The following is a 27,916-nucleotide window of genomic DNA, read 5'->3' on the forward strand; positions in this document are numbered from 1 at the left end:
GCAGATAGCAGTCCCACTTATTTTGAGTAATAGTGATCTAATAGCACTGGGTTTTGTTTGTTTTTATTTGAGACGGAGTCTTCCTCTATCACCCAGGCTGGAGTGCAGTGGCACAATCTCAGCTCACTGCAACCTCTGCCTTCCTGGGTTCAAGCAATTCTCCTGCCTCAGCCTCCCGAGTAGCTGGGACTACAGGTGCCCACCACCATGCCTGGCTAATTTTTGTATTTTTAGTAGAGACGGGGTTTCACCATGTTGGCTAGGTTGGTCTTGGACTCCTGACCTTGTGATCTGCCCACCTCAGCCTCCCAAAATGCTGGGATTATAGGCATGAGCCACCACGCCTGGCCAACATCAGTGTTTTTTTAATTTAAAAGTATTCCACATTCATTCAGTAAAAAATGGAAAACAGTAAAACCAAATACTTGATACATTTTAAGTGCAAAATGTATAAACATGTTACCAGTCATTAAATTTGCAAATGTAGGAAAACATTGAACATGTAATCTGTAAAATTGTTAGTAAAATAAAGTGAAATAGTTTTAAAAAACTAAACATTGAAAGAATCCTGTGATAGTTACCATGAAATGAAACAGAAGTGTGAGGAAGAGGGAGACGACCAGTCTCACAGGTTGAGCCTAAATGGCTCCAAGAGGAGGAGGATTAGGGAAAGGCAACTGAATCCACACAGGTGGTCACTGGAGGCCTTGAAGAGGGCACTCCTGGCGAGGAGTGTCAAGGACGCAGGTGCAGGCTCCTTGTGTCTTGCACTTGCAGGCATTTCATAGGAGCAGGGAAGTGGAAGCTGCAGGGTTAAGCACAGCCTTGAGTCTGGAGGTCCATGGGTGTCTCAGGCCAGGGGTCAGAAGGACCTGCTGCGTGTGGAGAGAAGGATGGTGGTGAGGTCAAGCCAGACGTATGTCAGTCCTAACCTGATGAATGTGGCTAACTCCTGTCCCCTGCAGGGCTCAACATCGGCCCTGTGGTGGCTGGGGTGATTGGGGCACGAAAGCCTCAGTACGACATCTGGGGCAATACAGTGAACGTGGCTAGCCGCATGGACAGCACTGGTGTGCCTGACCGCATCCAGGTGAGTGCAGGAGCATCCACCACCCCTCACCCCCATGGGAGGGCCTGTGTCTGATGCTGAGAGGTCTTCAGGGCAGCCCACCCACAGTTCCCAGTCAGAATTTCTGTAGCCAGATTCAAGGGTGATGGGGCAGTTGACACTGTCTTGGAAGCTTGGACACAATTGCGTTTCAGGCCCTCAGCACCCTGGACAGATCTTCAGGCCCGTGCAGCGCCCTCTACTGGGCATGAAAGGGATTGGGGGTTGCTGGGGGTGGAGCTGAGTGCAGAGGCCAAGCTGAGCACTGGTAAGCCCCAGTGCTTCCCAGCCCAGGCACAGAGAGATAACGCAAAGATGTCTGCAGGGAGCAGGTCTTACCCATTGAGCCTGCAGCACTCCCGGCCTGGCTCAGGAGAGCCTGTGGGGGCTGCTGGCCCTTGGATGGTACCTCTCCCAACCCCAGCAGCCAAGGGCCCTGGCCAGAGACCCAGAGGTCTTTTCCCCTTGCTCCCTCCTTTGCAAGCTGGGCTTGTGGTTTCCAGTCCTGCTGCTTTTTCTTGAGCCTTCCTTGGTTCTCTGCTGCAGTGTGACGGCAGAGGCACCACCCTGGGCAGTACTCCTCCTGCACGGCTCACCCTAGTTCTGTGTGAGGCTGTGGAAAGTCAGCTTGCCTGGCCTCCGTTTTTCTAGGTGCTAACTGTGCTGCTTTTAAGGCCTTTTGTCAACACCAATACTGCTTAAATGTCCTGACTTCTCTCCCCCATAGGACCTCTGAATGAAGGGCCTGACCCCAAGCATGGCCCAAGGACCTGGCCTTCATGGCCTTTTCGCACCTCCATCCCTGTGCAAAGGAGAGAAGGGTGGCAGGACGAGCATAGAGATAGATAGGAGTAGGGGGTATATGTGCTTATAAGGCTTCCAACCCATTCAGGGATAGGTGCAAGGGACTCTCTCAATAGCTACCACAATGATCCAGCACCTCAGCCTGTGTGGGGCTTCACCATGCAGGAACTGCAGCTAGTAACACAGTGGGGTCCCCACTCAGCAGCACACCCGCTCTCCTACTCCCTGGCACTTACCAGTGGGCTTGCAGCATGGCGGAGGTGGGGAGCTCTGACGATGCTCACAAATGGCCCTTGGGTCATCCCAGGAGGAACATGGCTGTGCTGCCACCCCCCCAACCTGTCCCCTGCCACTCTTTTCTTTCACCCAGAAATGGGATAGTGGAATTAATGAAGCCACCAGTGAGCTCTGTTCTTTCCAAAAGCTAAAGCAGAGCCAGGCAACAAAACCTGAACCCAGGCCTTGCCATTCATTAACAGTGTAACCTCAGGCATGTGACTTGAGTCTAATAGTCACGTCACAGGAAGATGAAGTGATGAAAGCAGTGGCTCTCAAACTTCCTACCTGTGGTGAAAGAACGGCTTTTAAAAAATCGTTCTGTCACGGAGGGATGCTTTGGTTGCACCGGGGACACACTTGGAGACAGGCTGTGGCCAGGTCAGATGGCTGTGAAAGCTTCTCTGCACTCACTCACTCTCCACTCCTGAACTGACTCCGGACTCAGGGCAGTCAGTACATGGATGGCAGGCCGCACTGAAGCAGCACATGGAAGTTGCCCATCACAGTGCCTGGCTTGAGCAGATGCTGAGGGTGAGAGCTGGCATCGCTCTGTTCTTAGGGTCCCTTCCATGGTGACCTGCTATTAGTCCCTGAGAGCACGACAGTAGGGTGGCTGCCACTCTCCTCCTGTGGCAGAAGGGCTGGGCAGTCAGAGGTAGCTTTACCCCATAGCAGTTCATGGCCAAGGCCATCAGTGGCCTGTCCTCTCTCCTCCTCTGCCCTCACAGGTCACCACGGACATGTACCAGGTGCTGGCTGCCAACACCTACCAGCTGGAGTGCCGGGGTGTGGTCAAGGTCAAGGGCAAAGGCGAGATGATGACCTACTTCCTCAATGGAGGGCCCCCGCTCAGTTAGCAGCTGCTGGCCAGTGGGGCCAGGCGGTCTGGCCTCCAGAGGCGTGGAAGCAGCTTGTGTGTGTGCCGGGGGTGGCGGGGAAGCCATGCTCTAGCCCGCAGGGCTGCGCTGCTGAGATTTTCCACTTGGACTCCAGAGCAGCTTCTGCCTTTGCTGGTGGGCAGCGGCCTCTATCCCAGGCCCCGGGGTGCCAGCGTCCTGCAAGCACCCAGCTGACCAAAGATGTTTCCCTCTGTAGAAGACTCTGCTAGACTGGGTCTGAAGCTTGAGTTTTCTAACAGGTGCTGCTGCACAGGTGGAAAGGAGCTGTGGGAGTGTGTGTATGGCACAGCCCAGATGAGGGAGGGGCCTCCACCTCAGCTGGGGGTAGACAGGCTCAACTCCGGCCTTGGGGAGCCCAGGGGCTCCAGGGGTCTGCTTTTCCATGCGAGCCTTTAAACTTCAGGCAGAGGCCACTACCCTGCACCTGCAGGGGCTTTGGGGCAGGAGTGCTGGCTTTGGAGGGACTGTGGCCTTCATCATGGTCCTCTGCCCACACCTCCATGCACACAAACAGTGCCCTAGGAGGGAAACAAACAGAGCTAATTATGAGGGGGAGGCAAGAGGACGCCAAGCAAGGAGTGGTGATTCTGAGAAAAAAATATTTATTAAACAAAACAAAACTAGTTCTCCGTGCCCTTCTTTAGACTATGCTAGTTGTATGCGTGTAAGACACACAAGTAAATGAGGATGCCAATCGGGGGGAGGGCAGGGATCCCCACTTGTCTTTTTTGTATTTTTTATTTTGTATTATTGAAAGCCTTGGAGATCTCAGATATGCCAAATTCTATATTTTGTAAATTAGAAAACAGCTGTGCACAGCAGGGCGTGTGTGCGTATGTTGCTGTATGTACTAGTGTATATGTGCGTGTGTTCATGCTGTGGAACTGGTCTCACGCAGGATGCGTTTCCCTTATTTCAGATTTGGCAGTTTTGGGTTTTCCCAAGTACCACCAGAGCAGTGGGTGTGTGCTTTCGGGGTGCCACATGCTCAGACTGAGGAGGAGGATGCATGGACACATTGCCCCATCTTTCTCTGACACACGTGTGTAAACACACGCACACACCCTGCTTCCCCTAAGCAAAATGCAGATGAAATAAGAAAACAAAAAGCTGCTTTCCCACCCCAGGCCAAGCTGGAACCAAGGGAAGCAACCTCATCCTGCAGCAGGTAGCAAGGCACTTCACACCCTGAGATTTCAGACATTTGTTGCCTGCAGAGGCAGGTCCCGCAGAATCCCGGGTGCTCTGCAGCCTGGGACAAGGAAGCCAAGCCTGCCTGGCCTGCTCACTTGGCCAAGTGCAGGTGGCTCTTCCTGGAGATGATCACTCAGTCCAGGGATACAATGTGCAGCAAGCCCTCAGGTTTGGGGAAAGGGAGTGGCCTTGACCTCCACGGCAAACCAGGCAGAGGAATGCGTAGAGCCCAGCTTCAGGGTCCACAGGGAAAGCTAGCAGAAATTTTCTTTTATCGGGATGGGGCAGTTAAATATACCAAGAAAAAAATACTATTTTTATAACCTATGAGGAAAGCATTTGGAAAATGATACTGTATCAAAGAATTCAAACAGAATCCTTAGGGCCCATGCCCAAATCTCTCCATTGCTTCTCAGGTTAGAATTATCCCCACCTCCAACATGAGCTTGTGAAGGCAGTAAGGTGACGGCTCTGTGCCAGCTGCCAAAATGTTACTTTGATGTCCACCTGCACCACCTTTCACTGGGCTCTATCAACACCCTCCCTTCCCTGCATACCAATCCCACGACAATTCAAACACAGCTCTGAGAAGCAAAGTGTGTGGACCCAAAACTGCCAAGCCTGAGTCTGTCCCGTGCTTCTACATTGCCAGCCTGCCGTGAGTTGCAGGAGACCCGCCTTGTCCCAGCTGTTGTTCTCAAGTTCCCTGCCCCTCCACATTGCCTGCCAGTGGTGGTGGGTTTTCGTTCTGCTTCCAACCTGAGTAAAGTGTGTGTGCTGAGTTCATCCTGTTACCCCATGGTCACGGCCCCATGGAGGCTCCTCTCCCATCCTCGCAGTGACTGGTGACAGCGTGCAGGTGCAGTGCTAGCTCTTCGTTCCCTCTAAGGGGTGTGCACTCTTTTTATTCCTACTCTTGCAAAAACGGATACGATTATGATTTCCCATGGAAATTGAAAACTCTATTTAAATAATTTAACTATTAAACACTTTCACTGGTAACGTGTCCTGGTCTGATTTGCAGCTTGGTACACCCAGCCTTTGGGGTGCTGGGGAGGGAGCCACAGAGGGTGGCAAACTCCCCTGAGTAGGGAACAGCGCCTTGCTATAGAGATAATGCTGGCTGAAGACTGTGGTTCTTGTGGCAGCCATTTGGGAGAACACTGGTGACCATAGCAAGCGTCAGTGCACGGGGCTGGGGAGCTGGCACACCCAGTGCAGGACGCTGAGGAACAGGGACCAGGAGTGAAGGGGATAGGAAATCCAGGATTAGACCAGAAAAGACCAGGTCCATGAAACCACGTGTGGAATGCAACTTAAAACCTTCAAAAGCCCTTTCCAACTCCATTTCCACTGAGCTAATCCCAGAGAACCTATTCGTTTCTCCCTTATGAGGACCTACTTTTTTCCAAATGCATATTCATATCTAGAACACTAACAAAATGTATTTGAAAAGATGCTTTTGACAGATGAGCCACATGTATGGTGCAAATGTAAACACAATCTAATTAAGACTAAGATTTAGAGTTTTGAACACCACGTTAATGCCCACTGACAGCAAACATCACCAAAACCAGCACTAGACTGCAGCCAACATGGTGATTATTTGACTGTAGTGTGACCGTTAGCAGCTAATCAGTGGGAAGACACAGTGAATCCTGGTGAATTGGAGAGACAAAGACATTCAAAGTTACAAACACATTCACAGAACTTTTCCAAAAGCAAAATTACCTCAGTGGCATGTAGTCAAATGATGGTAGGAGCTGCGGGTTTTCCATAGTGCTGCAGTGGCCACGAGTTGTTACTCCTCAGCAGGATATGAGCTTCCCAGAGCCTGAAGAAGGTGCTGAGCCCGCATCACTGCAGGGCAGGAAAGCCTTCTCAGGCAGTTCAGCATTCAGTGCTCACAAGTGCTGAGCAGATTCTCACTGCTGCATGAACAAGAGAACTATGATGGCAGTGACAAACACGCCCTGAAACCCGGCAGCTTTTGAATTTGTCTAAAAGCAACACACTAAGAACAAATGCTGTCCAGTTCACCTTCAGAGGGAAGGGAACCAACAAGGCTTGGCCATACTGGCCCTGGCTGCCCACCGCAAGGCCCCCATCAGTGAGCACAGTATCAAAAGGAGAGCTGGAAGGGCTGCTGTTATTTATGGGTGTGGGGAAGGGGAGGGTGCAGCAGAACACACAAACCATCCCATTCTATTTGGATTTCTCCGTGTATAGAGAGCTTCATGTACATTTTCTCACCTGTGCCTCCTTAGGCCTGAGAGGCCATTCAAGAAAGGACCAGAGCCTCACCTGAGGTCACCCTGGTATCAGAGCAGTCCCTATGGCACTTGCCCAGAAGCACTTCTGTTCAGGGTCCTCATCTGGCTGGGTACTCAAAGAGCTTGGCAGGAACAGCGGGCTCACCACTCCTCCAGGTTAACAATAGATGAAATGAGATCCAGTGACTAAAGTGGGCTTTTCTTATCTTTCCAGATTTTCACAAAAGCCCTCTTGCTGGTTTTTCATCCCTGTCTTGGGAGGGAAAATGTGATATTGGCTGTCTTCTTGCCATCTTTCTTTCCCACCTGCAGGGTCCCTGCTTCACAAGACGGACACAAGAACAAAGGTAAATGAGGGCATTGGAGTGGCTGGTCTCCAGCCTCTCCCCCTCCACTGGAACACCCTGAGTCTAAATATTTGTGTAACTCTTTATCCAATCTTCAAGTGCCAGACCACATGTATGGTGCAAATGTAAACACAATCTAATTAAGACAGATTTAGAGCCAAAGGCACAGAGACAAATGAGGCAAAAGCATCGTGCCAAGGGGGATCTGTGGGAAAATCACCTTCAAACCAAAGTCAGAACCAGCCCTTGCTTTGTCCTTCTGCAGACACCAGCCCAGCCCAGTGCATTCACATCAGCATAACCACACGCCTCTCCTGCTGAGGGCCCCATTCAGGAGTAGGGAGTGGAGACAATTCAGGTTCACAGAACAAGCAGCAGGTCCAAAGAGTCAATGAGAGGAAGATGGCAAAGAAAAGCAAAGGATTCACCTAGGGTTGAGGGTGGGTGAGCCACTGAGGCCATATGCATCTCCAGGGCTTGCCTCTCCTACTGCTGCTCCATCAGGGCCATGAATTTAAAGAATTCTCACTGGAATCCCTAAGGGGGACTCAGCACTGTGTTTTCCCTTGGCTGATTTCTAAGATCTGCCTGGAATCTCAGGTTTGTCAGCATCTCTGGTTAGTCTGAGACTAGTTTTCTTATTTTGCAGAATTTCTTCCCCACTTTGTTAGCCATACTGGCAGTCCCAGCTCACAGGTTTTTTTTTTTTTTTTGGAGGGTGCCTTTTGCCTCAGATGCTTTTAAAAGCAGTGTTGCATTTCAGTTCTCAACATCCCTAGCATCCACATGATACTGCAGCTGAAGGCTGGGGCTGCCTTCCCACACCCCTCTCCTTCCTATCAATGCATGTGTACACTCATGGGGGCCCTTAGAGTGTGGGTACGAGGGCTGCTGCCATCCATGAGCAAACTAGATCAGATTCGAATGTGCCAAGTCAAGTGTAGGGGACCAAAATGCTGGTTGCACGCTGAACAGGGCAAGGTTCCTAGAAGCACTTCCCTCACTCACCAGCACCCCAGTGCCTGGGAGACTGCACAGGTACTGGCGAGCACAGACCACCACTCCCAGGTGTGTGACACAGGGCTTCATCCTGCTTCCTTCCCTCAGGAGAACTTGTTAAGGTGTATAACATTCTGTGGGCAAAGCACCCGGTATACAGCAGGCATTGGACAAGTGTGAGTCCTTCAACACCCTCTTCTCTCTTTGGATGCACAAGCACCTGCCTGCCAGATACTTCAATGGGATTCTTACTTAAGTGGTGGCTTCTGAAGAGTTCTGTGCAATGGTTTATGACATCTGAGGGCATTTGCAATTTAAAGGACTCTTACCACCTTTAAAATAACTGCAACAAGGAAGACCACAACGTGGTGGCCAACGCTTTCCTAGCACTTGCTGTGCCAGGCTCTAAGTGCTTTACCTTTACTCAGTCATCACAACACTGCTTTGCCAAAGGTATGATTATTACCCTCACTTTGCATCTAAGGAAACTGAGGCAGAAAGATTAAGTAATTTGCTGAGGTCATCATGCTAGTAGAAAAGAAAGCCAGGGATGATTCTGGCTCTAAACTCTTAAACACTATTTTGCACCTTGAAAAGTTCCCTTCTATTTTTGGTTAATATTTTCAGACAGAGAGCTCACAAATTCCCCAATTACCTAACAGAATTCCCATGAAATGATTTCAAGTCAAAGAATCAACCTATTCTGGCATTTTGTTAGGAAAAGCAATTGTTTGTAACACCTAAATCACCAATAATGCTTTTATTTTTATATCAAGAATTTATATGTTAGTTTTAGTACAAGTACTAAAATGTATACTTCTTGCCCTAATAGCTGAGGTATACATAAGCTTCATCTAATATATGAGGTGAACCTCATACCTGAGGTATGCACCTCTTGCATACATGAGGTGAACCTCATACATCTTGCAGCCATCTGCCCGTCCTTTGTCATTGTTAGAAATGTAGAGATTTTAGGAAACTATTTTATTCAACCTGGGACATCTATATTGCAGGAGTTAGCACTGACCTGATCTCTTAAGTAGTAGCATATATTACCTGTGTGTTTCTATGTGTGTGTGTGTGTGTGTGTGTGTGTGTGTGTGTGTGTACCCATATATACACACACATATATATTCCTTATGTATTTAAATATATTTCCTTGTTATCTAGCTTCAAATCACATGGTGGTTAAGAGCATGAGTTCTGAGTCAGATCTGGACTGAAATCCTGGTGCTACCACATGGGTTAGGTTGTGATTGTGGTCAAGTCACTTAACTTCTTCATGGCTCAGGTGGCTCATTTTTAAAATAGAAAACCTTCATAAATGCTCTGTTAGGATGACATGCTTAGCATAGTGCCTGTCACATAGTACACATTGCCATTTCCCCCTTCATGTCTGCTTCATCTGTTCACACTGCTGCTAAAACAGTAAGAGCCCAGCTGTCATCAGTAACACACACATTCCCTAAGAAGTTTCTTTCTGAGATGCACTGTGGCATAGAAAACTGAGCACCAACTTTTAAGCAAGTTAAACAGAAACCCCAAATTAGAACTCCACATCCATCACTAAGTGTCATGCCATACAAAGACAAGTTCTTGACCTAAGTCTTGGTTTCTTCAAATGAAAATGAGATAGTGCTCCCTGTCCCCGACCACCTCTGGAGGAGAACCCAGCACTGGCCCACAAAATGAGCTAATAAGCATTCTCCTCATTAGTCCCAGGCACTGGAGGAATGCAAAGTGCAAGGGTAAAACAGTTTGTGTTTAGGCAAGGTCCTTTGCAATACAGCCTCAAAGAAAAGTGCTGGCACAAAGAAGGTAAGCAAGGCAGAGCTGAGGAGGGGACACCAGGAGCAAATGGGGAATGAAATGCCCGAGTCCTGCTTCCCGTTGTCAGATGGCACCTGAATGTGCTTCCTGTTGGGTACTGCTTGTATGGCTGTGCTGTGAGATGCAGGAGAAAAGGGCAAATGTAAACTGTGGGTGGGGTTGGGCTGAAAATACTGTTTGTTGCCAAGAAACACAAGGAACAATTCTTAAGACTAAGATATTGATTTCAAGAACTCTGAGAACTAAGGCTGATCTCTCCCTGAGTTTCCTCAAACCCCCAATTGTGGTGAGACAACTGATTACACATCGGCACTGCCAATGCAGAAGATGACTGAATGCCCACACATCACCACCACTCACTGTTAGTTAACAAGCAGGAGCATGCGCACCATGTGGCTTCCAACCACAGTGTTTCCATGTTTCTTTCTATTTCACCTGCTAAATAACCTAGAAAGCTTGGCCACTCAAGAAAGACACTGCAAAAGTGGCAGCCAGTTTTTTTCTTTGAAAAACTCAATGCTTAAACTGGAGGCTGCAATCCGCCAGCATTCAACAGAAGCACCAGCACACTGATGATTAGATACCTCCAACTTTACTGGTAATGCTCAGAGCAGCATTATCAGCTGACTCGGCCCTTTTACACAAATTCAGTGGAGCTGGATTTCTTTTGTTAACTTTTAGTGAGGATATTACTAAAGCCAGTTTAACCTGAAAATCAGATTTTATTTTACCATAGCATTTTTAGGGAGAAAGATTTGGGTTCCTTAAGAGATAGTAAGGCAGAAAAATACTATAAAGCCTTGATCACAGACAAAGAATGTGGTCCCAAAGAGTGACCTATAAACTGTGGTAAGGTCTAAGTGTTCAATGTGGTTTGAGTGGTGGCTGCTCTTGAAATCATGTATGTGTTCTTTCACCACATTTCACATAAATTTTAACTCTTACAGTGAGCCAAAAGTCTGTTAAAATAGTAACAAGGAAGGTGTACACACACACACACACACACACACACACACACAGTTGAATTCCTTGGAAACCAAACAGCTCCTTAGGTCACTTAGTAAACCTTTTGAAATAAAGGCCAAGCAATTGCTTTTTAGGGGAGCAGCTGACCTCAGGAGCCATGGAAGTTAGGCCCCTATGACAAACCTCTGGTCTCTGTGGAGCCCTGACAAAGGAGGAGTCTAATGGGGTTCCACACACGTCCTCACAGAAATGGAGCCGCGCATCTCTCCACACTAAATTTCACTGTGAAGAAGACCACATTTACTGCAATATACATGTGCTAATCCAGGGACAGCACATTCACTTTCTGTCTTACAAATTACAGAATTCGGCAAAGTTTCTCCATGTCTCAAGGCATTTGTCTCAAATTATTTTCAAGCTTAATACTTGTCTGCAGCTTAGAATAAGAATTCTTACTTATGGAAACAAAATCCTTTATTAACCACACCTACACAAATCCCCCAAACCTTGAAATGGAAGCCTTTGAAAGCTGGTACAAGGTAAGGATGCAAGGCACAATCGTAACATGTAAATGTGTGAAAATCAAGAATTCTGTTCATTTTAGCACTTCACAGGACCCTCAATGAGAACATCTATAGCAGAAGGCATCAGGAAAGGTTCTCACCTAAGGAACTGGTTATGCTTTTGATCTACTGATAGGGCGGTGCATAACTTCTTTCCCTTCTCTTAGCCTTAATTTCCAGAGTCAAATTTTACATACAATAATGTATGTTAAGCCTCCTTTTTCTTCCCTTTCTGTTCATATGTTATTAACATTGTTGTGTATATCTTTTCTTGGTATGCTGCTTCAAGGGCTTTTGGGAAAGAGGCCAGGTATTAAGAAGAGCTAACTATTCTAAGTCCATATGCACCCAGTACAGGTGCACCCAGATTCATAAGCAAGTTCTTACAGACCTACAAAGAGACTTAGACTCCCACACAGTAATAGTGGGAGACTTTAACACTCCTCTGTCAACATTAGACAGATCAATGAGACAGAAAAGAAACAAAGATATCCAGGGCTTGAACTCAGATCTGGACCAAGTGGACCTAATAGACATCTACAGAACTCTCCACTCCAAATCCAAAGAATATACATTCTTCTCAGCACCACATCACACTTACTCTAAAATTATCACATAATTGAAGTAAAACACTCCTCAGCAAATGAAAAAGAATGGAAATATAATAAACAGTATCTGAGACCACAGTGCAATCAAATTAGAACTCAGGATTAAGAAACTCACTCAAAACTGCACAACTACATGGAAACTGAACAACCTGCTCCTGAATGACTACTGGGTAAATAACAAAATTAAGGCAAAGATAAAGATGTTCTTTGAAACCAATGAAAATGAAGACAAAACGTACCAGAATCTCTGGGACACATTTAAAGCAGTTTGTGTAGGGAAATTTATAGCACTAGATGCCCACAAGAGAAACAGGAAAGAACTAAAATCAACACCCTAACATCACAAAAGAACTAAAGAAGCAAGAGCAAATTCAAGAGCTAGCAGAAGATAAGAAATAACTAAGATCAGAGCAGAACTAAAGGAGATGGAGACATGAAAAACCCTTCAAAAAAATCAATGTATCCAGGAGCTAGTTTATTGAAAAGATCAACAAAATAGACTGCTAGCCAGACTAATAAAGAAGAGAGAGAAGAAATAGATGCAATAAAAAATGATAAAGGGGATATCACCACCAATCCTACAGAAATACAAACTATATCAGAAAGTACTCTAAACACCTCTATGCAAATAAACTAGAAAACCTAAAAGAAATGGATAGATTCCTGGACAGATACACCCTCCCAAGACTGAGCCAGGAAGTAGTCGAATCCCTGAATAGACCAATAACAAATTCTGAAATTGGAGCAACAATTAACAGCCTACCAACCAAAAAAGTCCAGGACCAGACGGATTCACAGCTGAATTCTACAAGAGTTACAGGGAGGAGCTGGTACCATTCCTTCTGAAACTATTCCAAACAGAAAAAGAGGGAATCCTTCCTAACTCATTATATGAGGCCAGCATCATCCTGATATCAAAACCTGGCACACACACATCAAAAAAAGAAAATTTCAGGCCAATATCCCTGATGAACATTGATGTGAAAATCATCAATAAAATGCTAGCAAACCAAATCCAGCAGTACATCAAAAAGCTTATCCACCACGATCAAGTTGGCTTCATCCCTGAGATTCAAGGCTGGTTCAACACATGCAAATCAATAAACATAATCTATCACATAAACAGAACCAATGATAAAAACCATAATTATCTCAATAGATGCAGAAAAGGCCTTCGACAAGATTCAACAGCCATTCATGCTAAAACCTCTAAATAAACTAGGTATGGATGGAACGTATCTCAATAAAAAGCTACTTATGACAAACCCACAGCTCATATCATACTGGACATTCCCTTCCCTTTGAAAACCAGCACAAGACAAGGAAGCCCTCTCTCACCACTCCTATTCAACATAGTATTGGAAGCTCTGGCCAGGGCAGTCATGCAAAACAAAGAAATAAAGGGCATTCGATTAGGAAAAGAGGAAGTCAAATTGTCTCTAGTCACAGATTACATGACTGTATATTTGGAAAACCCCACATCTCAGCCCAAAATCTCTTTAAGCTGATAAGCAACTTCAGCAAAGTCTCAGGATACAAAATCAATGTGCAAAAAACCACAAGCATTCCTATATACCAATAACAGACAAAGAGCCAAATCATGAGTGAACTCCCATTTACAGTTGCTACAAAGAGACTAAAATACCTAGGAATATGACTTACAAGGGAAGTGAAGGATCTCTTCAAGGAGAACTACAAACCACTGCTCAAGGAAATAGAGAGGACACAAACAAATGGGAAAACATTCCATGCTCATGGATAGGAAGAATCAATATCATGAAAATGGCCATACTGCTCAAAGTAATTTATAGATTCAATGCTATCCCCATCAAGCTACCATTGACTTTCTTCACAGAATTAGAAAAAACTACTTTAAATTTCATATGGAACCAAAAGAGAGCCCCATAGTCAAGACAATCCTAAGGAAAAAAAAAAGGAAAAAAAAAAGCTAGAGGCATCATGCTGTCATGCTACCTGACTTCAAACTATACAAGGCTACTGTAATAAAGTGTGGTACTCATACCAAAACAGATATATGGTATAGACCAATGGAACAGAACAGAGACCTCAGAAATAACACCACACATCTACCATCATCTGATCTTTGACAACCCTGACAAAAACAAGCAATGAGGAAAGGATTCCCTATTCAATAAATAGTGTTGGGAAAACTGGCTAGCCATATGCAGAAAGCTGAAACTGGCTCTCTTCCTTACACCTTACACAAAAATTAACTCAAGATGAATTAAGGACTTAAATGTAAGACCTAAAACCGTTAAAACCCTAAAAGAAATCCTGGGCAATACCATTTAGGACATAGGAATGGACAAAGACTTCATGACTGAAACACCAAAAGCAATGGCAACACAAGCCAAGAAAGACAAATGGGATCTAATTAAAGAGCTTCTGTACAGCGAAACAAACTATCATCAGAGTGAACAGGCAACCTATAGGAGAAAATCTTTGCAATCTATTCATCTGACAAAGAGCTAATATCCAGAATCTACAAAGAACTTAAAATTTCAGGAAAGAAACCTACAACCCCACCAAAAAGTGGGCAAAGGATATGAACAGACACTTCTCAAAAGAAGACATTTATGCAGCCAAGAAACATGAGAGAAAGCTCATCACTGGTCATTAGAAAAATGCAAATCAAAACCGCATTGCGATACCATCTCATGCCAGTTAGAATGGTAATTATTAAAAAGTTAGGAGACAACAGATGCTGGAGAAGATGTGGAGAAATCAGAATGCTTTTACACTGTTGGTGAGAGTGTAAATTAGTTCAACCCTTATGGAAGACAGTGTGGCGATTCCTCAAGGATCTGGAACTAGAAATACCATTTGACCCAGCAATCCCATTACTGGGTATATACCCAAAGGATTATAAATCATTCTACTATAAAGATACATGCACATATATGTTTATTGTGGCACTGTTCACAATAAGAAAGACTTGAAACCAACCCAAATACCGATCAGTGTTAGAGTGGATAAAGAAAATGTGGCACATATACACCATGGAATACTATGCAGCCATAAAAAAGGATAAGTTCATGTCCTTTGCAGGAACATGGATGAAGCTGGAAACCATCATTATCAGCAAACTGACACAAGAACAGAAAACCAAACACCATATGTTCTCACTCATAAGTGGGAGTTTAACAATGAACGCATGGACACAGGGAGGGGAACATTGCACACTGGGGCCTGTTGGTAGGTGGGGAGCTAGGGGAGGGATAAAAGGAGGAATACCTAATGTAGATGATGGGTTGATGGGTGCAGTATATCACCATGACACGTGTATACCTATGTAACACATCTGCATGTTCTGTACATGTACCCTAGAACTTAAAGTGTAATAAAAAAAATACATTTCAAATACAGACCGAAAAAAGCAAGCAAGCAAATGTTGCAATTACTTTGAGTATATAAAAGAAGGTATCTTTGCTCTCCTGGTATACCTCAATCAAAAAGCAGTATTTAGGAATTATCTAAATTAAAATAAAATATACCTATTAGGATAAAATACCCCAGCAGCAGGCCTGGACTCACCAATTTCCGAAGACCTCAATTCCTTGGCTTTACCGAGAACAGTATATTCCCTGAATCTGACACTGGCCACCTTCATTAGTTCCATGCTAGTGCAAAGAACCCTGTACTAGGAGATTAGGGTTGTGTGTGCTCAGCTATGTGAGCTGGGCAAGTTATTACCATCTGATCACTTCTGTGTCCTCCCTCAGCATGAGGGCAGCTACTACTGCTCCTATGCTACAAAACTCACTATAAGGAGATAAATTCAGACTTGTTCTTAGAAGTAAAAGTGCAATATAAACAGAAGATCATACACCTTGGAGGCCTAAAGTGATTCTTTCTAAAGAGCCTAAGGATTTCTTTACACCAGTTTCTCTCCAAATTCAGTATGGTTTTTTTGGGGGGAGAGGGGCAACATGATACAGGTGGGGAAATGATAATGCTCAGAGATACAGGCACCAAATAATGAAAGAAAACATTTCTATACATAAAACGTTTATACATGTTTTCATTTTTTTTACATTAAAATGTAAACATTCTCTTATCCAAAATAGCCAGTGAAAAAATAAAAACAAAAAACAAAGTAAGCCTTTAAAAATAACTGGCGAGGAGTTTTCAAGTGTTCTTGCTGATTGTATCTGAATACCAAACATTATAACTCATCAATTCAATGACAAGGAGGTAGCTCCTGAACCAAACGGGTACACGCTGTACCAATACAGAGCAAAATCTCAATTAACCAGGATGCTCCAACTTTCCAGTTGACTATTTAAAAAAAAAACAACCTGTTTTATCCATTAGTTCAGAAAACATTTCTAATATATATATATTAGAATTAAAGACTTAAATGCATTAAGTCTTCCACCTCCCAGGTTCAAACAGTTCTCGTGCCTGAGCCTCTTGAGTAGCTGGGAGTAAAGGCACATGCCACCATGTCCAGCTAATGTTTGTATTTTTAGTAGAGATGATGTTTTACCATGTTGGCTAGGCTGGTTCTCAAACTCCTGATCCCAAAGAGCTGGGATTACAGGTGTGAGCCACCGTGCCTGACCTGAAAAACTTTCTAAATGGAACCACTTTGCTTTCCAGGCTACAAAATGCCCAACACAATTCAATGGTGTTTTGATGATTTAGGATCTTGTGATGCCTTGGGGTATCTCTCAGAATATGCATAATTTCAGAGTAGGCTTGTTAGAGCAGAAAACTGGAGCAAACTAGTGTTTCTAGTTTTACATGAATTCCTGATATCATAAGCTTATTGTCTTCCTTTTACCTCATTCTTCTAAAAGGAGAGTGCCCACCAACGTTCTAGTTAAGCAGGATTTTATAGTTCTAGACAGATCCGCAAATACTGGTTCACGCAAACAACACAGTTCACTGACTTTATCGTCTGGACTATTTCTTCTACTTAATAAATGAGCCCAGTAACAACAATTACAATGTAATGGGGTCTACTGTTTTTCTGTATGACATCAAATTTCAGTATCCTATGAATTCCTTGTTTGAAATATTTTAAACAAAGGAAAATCATTCTTGAAGATGGCTTCTAAAACCATGAGAGTCAAAGATTTTGCTAATGGAATCAAACTGTGCTTCCTATATTATTAATTCACAACTGCTTAAACAATCTTTAAAACATTATCAAAAAGCAAGTAAGTTCTCTCAGATACTAGGGGGTTAATTCCTCAAAGCCATAAAATAATGAGTTGCTAGGAAAGCTACCTTCTGATTCTTAGTACAGTCAAGTATTTCCATAGTGCAGGACCCATACCACTGGTGGCACACAAGATGTCTTTAAGTAGTACACAACATAAAATAATGCTGAATCACAGTGAGAATGTCATTCCCTTTACAGTTTCCTTTTATTCTCTGATTATTCCAGAGACAGCACCTCTCGACGGTGCTGGTAACATCCTCACTGCCACAAAGAGCGAGCCTCAGATTCAGAGCGTTTCTAGGCATTAGTTTCTAGCTAGAACTGAACAACATTTTCTGTGTTCATCTTATTTATTTTGTGGTTACCTTTTATTTATGGCAAATTGATACTTGTTTTCAACTTGGAGGATTCATTTTTTAAAAAACTTTAAAATTTAAAAGATAAATATTAAGAAAATAGTAATACAAGTAGTACTTAAGAAACTGAAGTTTGGGAAACAATGGCTATAGTCTGAATCATATTTTTGAGACGTAATTTCAAAAGAAACAACAAATGTGGATTAAAAAGGAAACATACATTACTGTATTTTCAATACCTGTGATGTTCCAGAGATGAGCTCATCACAGCCTTCTTTTGTATCAGGTGATTTCCAGAGTTAAGATTCAAGCAAAGATATAAAAGTAAAAAGCAATTTCACACTATCTTGGACTTTATAAACTCTTAGTACTATAAATGTGCAAATAATCTGATATTTATCACAGTCATTTATTTAAAACAAACTTTCCAATTTCTGCAGCTTTTTATTTGGTCTATACTAATGCCTCGCAAAGGCAAACGCAGGTTGTAGAGTTCCTCCTGCCTGGTCCTCAGAGCAAGTACAACATCTATTTTTTGAACTCTTCAGGAAGGATTCAGAACTGCTGGCCAAGTCTTCAATGGCATATGACTGTTCTTGCACTGTTACGGCCTTGAAGAGAGAAATCTCCCCCTTCTCTGAATGATAATCTCATGGCCAACATTCTTCTGACAGGACTTTTCCTAGCAGGTCTTCCATGCTCACAGGCATGCCATGCTGATTTTAAAAAAGGAAAGTTGGAGAGAAAGAAAGCAGAGCTTCTCCTCTGTGGGGAAGAGCTTCTTTATCACAGTGGCAGTTATGGTATGTTTCCTCCTTTTCTCCCTGAAGCCAACGCAATAGATCTGAAGGATGGTGTCAGACATCATAGTCGGGAGCCTTGCCCTGGGCTTGCCTTAGCCAGATCTGTAGTGTAACAAATGCTCCCACAGTCACATGAAAGAAAAGCTGCCAGAGGTTGCGCAGTTCATAGAGATACATGTTGCATAGACAGATTAAGCCAAAAGTCAAAAAAGATTTGACATTTCGCCAGCCGGTGTAGTAGACAAGCAAATAACACTGTTCAAAATATAAAAATGAAAGATGATTAAGGTTACAGGAAAAGAAACAGATATTTCTAATATAAAATTGTAACAGGCCAGAGAGTAAACTATAAAAATGGATAAGGGTATTTTTTATCTAGGGATAAGATAATGTAGCATATATCTAAAGACATATATTCAGCTATGAAAGTTCCACAGTTTGAAAGGGAAAGACTTTTCCTCTTATGTTTTTCATTTTTCAAAAGAAAAGCATTTGTATCATATTTTAAATGGAAGTACAATGAAATGACTCCCTTGCAAACAGGCTGGGGAAATTCCTCATGGTGGCAGGCAACTAAGAAGCATTCCCAGGGTCTGCAGGGGTTCCATTCTCACCCAGAAAAGTACAAAAAGCACATACAAGCTATTCTACAAAATGGGCTCTTATAGAACCTGAATCTGAGTATTAATGAAATCCACCAAATTTTACTAGTCCCCCATTGAGTGAGTACAAGGAACTATGCTAGGTACAGCAACTGACTGAACATTTGAGGAAGAATTCATTCAACAAATATTTATTGAGGGCCTGCTATAAATCAGGCATTGTTCTTCGGTTGTGGGTAAAACAAAGCCCTTGTTCACACAGATACTAAATTTTAATGGGGAAGAATTATAAATGTATTTTAAATATATAATATCAAATAGTTATATCTTGAATGAGAGAAAGCAGGAAAAGGGATAGAGAATGATAGTGGGTGCTATTTTAGATAAAATAGTAAAGAAAGTGCTCTCCCACACCACCCCTGCCCATCCTGGCATTCACCCTCTACTGCTTTATTTTCCTCCATAACATACTATAAACATACTTGAGAAATGTATTTATTTTGTCATTAATAGGCTTTCAATAGAATCTAAGATTCATTAGGCATGAGATTTTTTTTTTTACTGTTATTTACTCATTTATCTCTAGTGCCCAGAGCAATGCCTGGGACATAGTAAGTGCTCAATGTGTTGAGTGAACTGTGATGTCTAAAATTCATAATCTGGTAAATATAGGTATCACAAAGTCTAAAGAGAAAAGCCCAGGTCTCTCTGTGAACTGTATCTATGCTTCAGAATGGGAAGGACATTCCAGTGTCTGTTATAATACAGAAAGAATGTGACAATGTTTTGTTAAACATGTTTAGTTCTTATACAAATTTGGACTTTGTTTACTTAAAAAGAAGGCTGCTATCCAAGCAAAATGAATTGGAAGTATTTCTTTTATCAGTAATTTTCACCATAAAAGATTGAAAAAATATAGCTTTTTCTTTTGGAATAATTTTAGATTTAAAGATGCTAAAATAGTTCCTATATACTCTTCACCCTGTTCCCTCATTATCCTCTTATGTAATCATAGTATAATCATCAAACCAAGAAATTAACATTGATTCAATACTCTTAGCTAATCTACAGACTTTATTCAGATTTTGCCAACTGTCCCACTCGGGTCCTTTTTCTGGCCCAGAATCTAATCTGGGATTCTGTATTGCATTAGTTGTCATGCCTATTCCAATCTGTAACAGCTCTTCCTTTTTTTAAAAAAAAAATTTTCATGCCCTTGACAGTCTTGAAGAGTATTAATCCATTATGTTGTAGGAATGTTCCTCAACTTGGAACATTTTAATGTCATTTTATATATGTCTGATGTTTTGTCAACTTTGAAATGAGGTTATGCAATTTTGGCAAAAATACCACAGAGGTGATACGCAATACGGGTTATTACTGATGATGCTAAATTAGATCATTTAATAAGGTGGTATCTATTCCCTTTACAATTATTAAGTGTTTTGGGGACAGGGAATTGAGATTATGTGAATATCTTATCTCATCATACTTCTGCCCACTAATTTTAGTATCCATTAATAATTCTTGCCTGCAATAATGATTACTGTGGTGTTTGCTTAACGGTGATTTTGTATTTCCATTTTTCTAACTGTATTTATTGCTTGGAATCCTACTGTCAAAATAAGCTAGCTCTTCTGGTAATTAAAAAATACATATATTTGATTCATGGTTTTCTGGGGCTTTTAAAATAATGGTCTCTACCCCACATATTACTTATTAATTACAAAGAAGAAAAAGATATCTTTGCAATGGAGATCTGGTAGACACCATCTTAACCAAATGATCAAACTTATGACTGATGCAATGACAGATAGTCAGCATATTATACTATATAGTACTGTTGCCAGAATATTTAACCTCAATCCTTTTAAATTAGAATATTTAACCATAACCTGACATGGTATGCATGTCAGGAGTTAACAGACTAATCTAGATTGTGGGTCATTTTATATGGTACTTGCCTAAACTCTTAAAAAAGTCAATGTTATGAAAGACAAACCCAATATAAAATAGAACAACAATAAAAGGCTGGGAGACTGTATCATAGCTCAAAAGATAGAGGACAACCAAATGAAATGCATAATCCTGGATCAGGGGAAATATAGCCACAAAAAACATTTTGGATACAACTGAAATAATCTGAATAGCTATCCTATATTAGATAATATTGTATCAATGTTATAGTCTTAGATATGATATGAAGTCCTAGCTATGTAGAAAGAAGTCTGTGTTCTTTTTGTTTTTGTTTTTTTTTTTTGAGACAGAGTTTTGCTCTTGTCCAGGCTGGAGTACAATGATGTGATCTTGACTCGCTGCAACCTCTGCCTCCTGGGTTACAGCAATTCTCATGCCTCAGCCTCCCGAGTAGCTAAGACTATAGGCACCTGCCACCACCCCCAGCTAATTTTCGTATTTTTGGTAGAGATGGGGTTTTACCATGTTGGCCAAGCTGGTCTTGAACTTCTGACCTCAGGTGACCCGCCCGCCTATTCCTCCCAAAGTGCTGGGATTATAGGCGTGAGCCACCGTGCCTGGCCCAATGTCTGTGTTTGTAGAAGATACATCATGAAGTATTTTAAGGTGAAATATCGTGATGCCTGTAACTTACTTTAAAAACAACTGCTCAGGGACTTCTGTCTCTGGGAAGATGGAGTAGACACACTTTTCCCTATTTCTTCCACTAAGTACAACTATAAACACTGAACAGTATATGTAAAATAAGCATAAGAAGACTCTGAACTGTGGAGAAAAAGCAAGACAAATAGAGGATCTTGAGATCCAAGGAATGACACAGTGGTAGGTTCTCTGAGTTTTCTTTTTTGCTTCATATATGCCTGACTCGGAGCTGGAGAAGCTGGCAACTAGAAATGCCAATGCATGCATATCAAAACAAACAACAACAATAACAAAACCCTCAATAAGATCTTGCTGTCCCTCTAGTAAAAGACCAGGAAAGAGCACCTTAGCAAGACAGAAAACTTTTCAACAGTAACTATTATACTCTAGCCAAATATCTCACACACACACACACACACACACACACACACACACACAGCCTGTGACCCACCCATACCCATACCATCAAATGTTGAGTAGAGAGCCAAGAACATTGTAAGCAGATGTTCTAACCCTTCAGCATGGTTTCAGAAAAGACAGGTAGAAGCCAGGACTTTCATTCCCACTAGATGGCAATGAGCCCCTCCTCTACCCTCTTACTGTGATGTCGGTGGAGAACCCTTGGGACTTTGGGCATCCACCTTCACTTGAGAGTAACAAGACAATTCATTTTTCATCAGTAACAAGACAGTGGGATTCTCATCAGAAATCACAGAGGCCAGAAAAAAAGAATATTTCTCAAGTGCTGAAAGAAAAAAAATGCTGCCAAATCCAGAATTCTGTATTGAACAAAAATATCCTTTAGGAATAAAAGGAAAATAAAAACATTTCTCAGTTGCAAGATTAAGAGAATTTGTTGCTAGCCAATATCCCATAAAAGAATTGTTAGAGGAAGTTCTCTAAATAGAAAACAATAAAAAGAAGAAATCCCGAAACATTGGGAAAGAAAAAAAAGGACACGGTATGCAAAAATATAGGTAAATACAATAGGCTTTCTTTTTCCTCTTGAGTTTTCTTAATTATGTTTAATAGTTAAAACAAAAATCATTAAAACACTGTGTAATGTGGTTCTAAATATATGTAGAGGCAATAGCTGAGCCAATTATCAATGGGGGAGGGCAAAAACAAACACATCTAGGGAGGTGTCTTGAATTACTAAAATGTTGACACCTAAAAAGCTATACAAAGAGATACACTCAAAAATACTACAGATAAACTGAAATGGAATTCTTTTAAAATGTTAAAGTAACCCACAGGAAGATAAAGAAAAAAAAACCAGAAAAATGAAAAACAAAACTAAAAATAAGCTCTAACACATCCATACTGTGTTAACTATATATGACTTAAATACAGCAATGAAAAGACAGAGATTGGCAGGGTGGATTAAAAAACATGAATCAACTTTACACTGTCAGAAACTCACTTCATATCATATAGGAAAGTTAAAAGTAAAGGATGGAAGAGGATATATCATATAAACAGTAATCAAAAGAAAGCAAAAGTGGCTACATTGATATCAGATAAATACCAAAATATTTCAAAGCAAAGAAAATAACCAGGGACAGAGGAAAACATTATATAATGATAAATGGGCCCACCCACCCAGAAGATACACAGCAATCCTAAATCTGTATGAGCCAAACAACATAGCTACAAAACATATGAGGCAAAATAGAACTGAAGTACAAAATGGAAAAATCTATAATCCAGTACTCTTCTCTAGCCAACTAGCATAACACTAGACAGAAAATCAGCAAGAATATAGAACTTGACAATACCAAGCAACATGATCTAAACATTTATAGAACACACTCACTCAATAATAGCAGAATGTACATTCTGTTCAAGTGACTATGAAACATATGATAAGACAGACCATATTTTGGAGCCATAAAAGAAACCTCAACAAATTTAAAAGAAATGAAATCATACAATGCGTGTTCTCTGATCACAATGGAATCAAACTAGAAATCAACAATGGAAAGATAAGAAAATCTTTAAACATTTAGAAGCGAAACAGTGTGATTCTAAATAATTCATAGGTCAAACAGGAAGTCTTACGGAAATTTTAAAAAATTGAAATGAAAATGAAAATACAACATATCAAAATTTATGGAATATAGCTAAAGAAGTGCTAAGATGGAAATCTTGAAGAGTTAGTGCATACATTATAAAAAAGAAAATTCTCAAACCAATCATGAAAGCTCCTACTTCAAGAACCTAGAAAAAAACAAAATAAATGCAAAACAGGCATATGGAAGAAAATAGTAAAAGCAAAAGCAGAAATCAATAAAATTGAAACTAGAAAAAACAATAAAACAAAAATCTGGTTCTTGAAAAGATCAATACAGTTAACAAGACTGACACAGAAAAAAAGAGAAGATGCAAATTACCATTACAAGGAATGAAACAGGTATCACTACAGACCTGCAGACATAAAAAGGCCAGTAAAAGAACACTACAACCAACTCTAAACACATAAATTTGATCACTTAGATGACAGGGACCATTTCCTTAAAAAATACAAACTACCATAAATTCAGTCAACATGAAACATAATTTGAATAGCTATATAAGAAAATTTAATTTATGATTTATTATACTACTACAGTATCAAGACTATGTGGTACACCAGGAAGGGAAAAAAACACACACAGAACCCAGAAGTAATCTCACACAAGTATGTCCAGCTGATTTTTTTTGCAAAGGAGCAAAAGCAGTTTAATGGAGGAAAAGAATGGCCTTTGCCATACCTGGTGCTGGAGCAATATAAGCAAAAAAAAAAAACCCCTTGATTTAAACTATCTAAGTCTCGTATCTCATACAAAAATTAGCTCAAAATGGATCATAAATGTAAAATATAAAACCATAAAAAAAGGTCTAGAAAAAGGCGGTGGCTCACGCCTATAATCCCAGCACTTTGGGAGGCCGAGGCGGATGGATCACGAGGTCAAGAGATCACGACCATCCTGGTCAAAACAGTGAAACCCTGTCTCTACTAAAAATACAAAAAAAATTAGCTGGGCATGGTGGTGCGCACCTGTAGTCCCAGCTACTCGGGAGGCTGAGGCAGGAGAATTGCTTGAACCCAGGAGGCGGAGGTTGCGCTGAGCCAAGATCGCGCCATTGCACTCCAGCCTGGGTAACAAGAGCGAAACTCCGTCTCAAAAAAAATAAATAAGTAAGTAAGTAAATAAATGAAGGTCTAGAAAAAATATAGTAGAGAAACTTAGGCTAGGCAAAGAGCTCTTAGCCTTGACCAACATAAGCATGCCCTGGGGGCCGCAGTGGCTCTGGCCAGTTGTCCTGGCACTTGAGGAGGCGAGGCCATGAGTTCAAGGCCAACCTGAGCAACATAACAAGCTCTCATTGATTAGCATGACCCATAAAAGAAAAAATTGATCAACTGAACTTTATCAAAATTAAAAACTTTTGTTCTGTGAAAAACCATGTTAAGAGGATGCAAAGACAAGATATAGACTGATCTGAAACTTAAAAAAAAAAAACACACACACACACACACAGACTGGGAAAGGACACCTGCACACTTCCTTTCTGACAATGGACTAGTATCTAGAATAGTTTTCCCTCAGTATCCATAGGGGATTGGTTTCAGGACCTCCCGGAGATATCAAAATTTGTGGATGCTCAAGTCTCTGATATAAAATGGCATAGTACTTGCATTTAACTTATGCACATTCTCCTGTATACTTTAAATAATCTCTAGATTACTTACAATACCTAATCCATTGTAAATGCTGTTATACTATATTCTTTAGGGAATAACAAGAAATAAAAGCCTGTACATGTTCAGTACAGATGCAATTTTTTTCCAAATATTTTCAATCCATGGTTGGTTTAATCCATGGATGCAGAACCCAGAGATGTAAAGGGTCAATTGTATATATAAAAAAAAACAACTCATTAAGAGAAACAGTGAAAAAAACAATTCAATTAGAATATATGCAAAAGATGTAAACATTTCACTGAAGATAATATAAAATGACAAATACATGAAACAATGTTTAACATCATGTTAAACAGTGCAAGTTAAAACCACAATGAGCTATCACCACACACTTATCAGAGTGGCTAAAATAAAAAAACCTGACAGTACCAAATGCTGTTGAGGATGCAGAGAAACTAGATCACTCACACATTGCTGGCAGGAATATAAAATGGTACACCTACTCTGGAAAACAGTTTTTCAATTTCTTAATAAAACTACCACATAACCTGGCAATTTTACTCCTAGGCATTTAACTTGAAGAAGTGAAGACTTACATCCACACAAAAACCTGCACATCAATGTTTAAAGCAGCTTTATAATAGCCAAAATTTTAAAACAACTCAGATATCCTTCAATAGGTAAATGAAGCTGGATGTTGTGGCTCATACCTGTAACCCTAGAGCTTTGGGGGGGTCGAGGTGGGAGGACTGATTGCCTAAGGCTATGACTTGCACAACTGCACTTCAGCCTGGATGACAGAGCAAGACCCTGTCTTAAAAAAAAAAAAGGAACAAATCATTGAATATTACACTGAATACATATCATGGAATACCACTCAGTAATACAAAGCAATAAATAATCGATTATGCAACAACTTGACTGAATCTCCAAAGAATTATGCTGAGTTAAAAAACGGCTATCACAAAAGGTTACTGTTACAGACTAAATGTTTGTGTCCTTTCTAAATTCAAATGTTTAAGTCCTTAATCCCCAATGTGATGGTATTAGGAGCTGGGGCCTTTGGGAAGTAATCAGGCTTAGATAAAGTCATGAGGGTGGAGCCCCCATAATGGAATCAATGACCATATAAGAAGAGGAAGAGATCTCAGCACTTTCTCTGGGTGAGGATATACTAAGAAGGCAGTTATCCACAAGCCCAGAAAAGGGCACTCAGAAAGAATGTGATCTGCCAGCATCTGGATATTGGACTTCCCAGATACCAGAACTGTGAGATAGAAATATCTGTTTAAGCCACTCAATCTACAGTATTTTCTTACAGCATCCTGAACTACGCCAATTACATGCTATATAATTCCATTTATATAATGTCCTTAAAATAAGAAAATTATAGACATGAAGAATGTGTTAGTAATTGCTAGAGATCAAGGAAGGGTGAGATTAAGGAAGGAAGTGGATATGGCTATAAAAAGACAACATGAGGGATCCCTGTGGTGAGAGGAATGTTCTGTATCTTGACTATATCGATATCAATACTCTGGTTGTGATACTGTTTTATACAGTTTTGCAAGATGGTAACATTGGGGAAAAGCAGGTAAAGAGTACATAAGATCTCTCTTGCAACTCCATGTGAATCTACAGTTATCCCAAAATAAAAAGTTTAATTAGAGAAACAGTTTTACCCAAACACACATGTCTGAAACTTACTTTATAAATAACTACAGAAGTTCCTTGACTTACAATAGGGTCACATCCTGGTATTATAAGTTGAAAATATCCTAAGTTAAAAAGGCATTTAATACAATTAACCTACCAAACATCATAGCTTACCCTAGCCTACCTTAAACACGCTCTGAACACTAACTTTGGCCTACATTTGGGCAAAATCATCTAATACAAAGTCTATTTTATTATAACATGCTCATTGTCTCATGTAATTTATTGAATAGTGTGCTGGAAACCAGAATGGTGGAATGAGTACCTGAAACATAGTTTCTACTGAATGCATATCACTTTCACATCATTATAAAATAAAAAAGTTCCAAGTCAGGGATGGTCTGTTTATACATGCTATATGTATACACATAGAGGGAGTGAGATAAGGGAGGTGTTGCAAGATAGTAACAATTGATGACTCAAAGTATACTTGTCTTGCAACGTTTCTGAAAGTTTGAAGTTTTCAAAGTAAAACATTGAGGGAGCAGAAATAGTCTCTAGTTTCTTCACTGATCCTTTGCTTTCCTATTTGAAATATTCCATATCAAGATTAATCCTATGTGGCTGAGCTCTGGGCTTCCATAAACACCTGCATCCTGAAGAAAAAGGTGACAAACCATGTAGTAATGGCTTTTCAGATCTGATCTAAAGGGGATTTAAAGATATCCTGACAACTAGAGACAGAGCATGTTATATGGTAAAACATAATTACTTAAGTTTCACTGTGGGGAATAAAACAGCATTATCATCACCCTGTTCATCATATTTAGAAAGCAAGCAGTTTCATGCCTTTCAATGTGAAGGAAATTGGTTTTCTGCTTTTCTTTTTTAAAGCATGAATTTGTTTACTTCTCTCAAGTAAAAAACCTGAGTGACACTGCTTTACCATGAGGCAACTCTCAGAACTACTTCAGGCTGTTCTGGAAAATGTTAACAGAGGTGTGCCTATCTACAGCCTAGTAGTCAAGTGCTCTGAAGTCACAGCAATCACTAACAAGCTATAAGAACTGTCTATACCTCAGTGAGCAGGATATAATGGTATGTATCCTCCTTTTTGTGAGGATTTAATGA

The 27,916-nt window shown here is 41.2% G+C and overlaps 2 protein-coding genes and 1 long non-coding RNA gene across 20 annotated transcripts in view; 1 reads left to right on the forward strand and 2 right to left on the reverse strand.

The window, feature by feature from the left end:
• The window catches only part of ADCY5 (adenylate cyclase 5), a 163,770-nt gene extending 158,484 nt beyond the window's left edge, over positions 1–5,286 (forward strand). For all 3 annotated transcript variants that reach the window (XM_035274004.3, XM_035274005.3, XM_035274006.3), the window contains 2 exons: positions 966–1,090; positions 2,920–5,286. In XM_035274004.3, coding sequence (XP_035129895.1) covers positions 966–1,090; positions 2,920–3,048 — 254 coding nt within the window. In that variant the 3' untranslated portion in view covers positions 3,049–5,286. The remainder of the gene's footprint in view (positions 1–965; positions 1,091–2,919) is intronic.
• LOC108588510 (uncharacterized) lies at positions 343–3,608 on the reverse strand. Its single transcript, XR_001907433.4, has 2 exons — positions 2,477–3,608; positions 343–875 (listed from the first exon to the last, which is right to left on the reverse strand). It is a non-coding gene; the product is annotated as an uncharacterized LOC108588510 (long non-coding RNA).
• Positions 5,287–15,882: 10,596 nt separating the features above from the next.
• Positions 15,883–27,916, reverse strand: part of SEC22A (SEC22 homolog A, vesicle trafficking protein) — a 63,899-nt gene continuing 51,865 nt past the window's right edge. For 15 of the 16 annotated variants that reach the window (XM_003734908.6, XM_017965183.4, XM_008982328.5 and 12 more), the window contains exon 8: positions 15,883–18,475. In XM_003734908.6, the coding sequence (XP_003734956.3) occupies positions 18,275–18,475 (201 nt within the window). In that variant the 3' untranslated portion in view covers positions 15,883–18,274. Of the gene's footprint in view, positions 18,476–25,839; positions 25,944–27,916 lie in introns of all 16 variants that reach the window. The other variant, XR_013527591.1, reaches the window with a different exon arrangement.

This window comes from Callithrix jacchus, chromosome 15 (assembly GCF_049354715.1).
Source record: "Callithrix jacchus isolate 240 chromosome 15, calJac240_pri, whole genome shotgun sequence".
NCBI classification, from domain to species: Eukaryota; Metazoa; Chordata; class Mammalia; order Primates; family Cebidae; genus Callithrix; species Callithrix jacchus.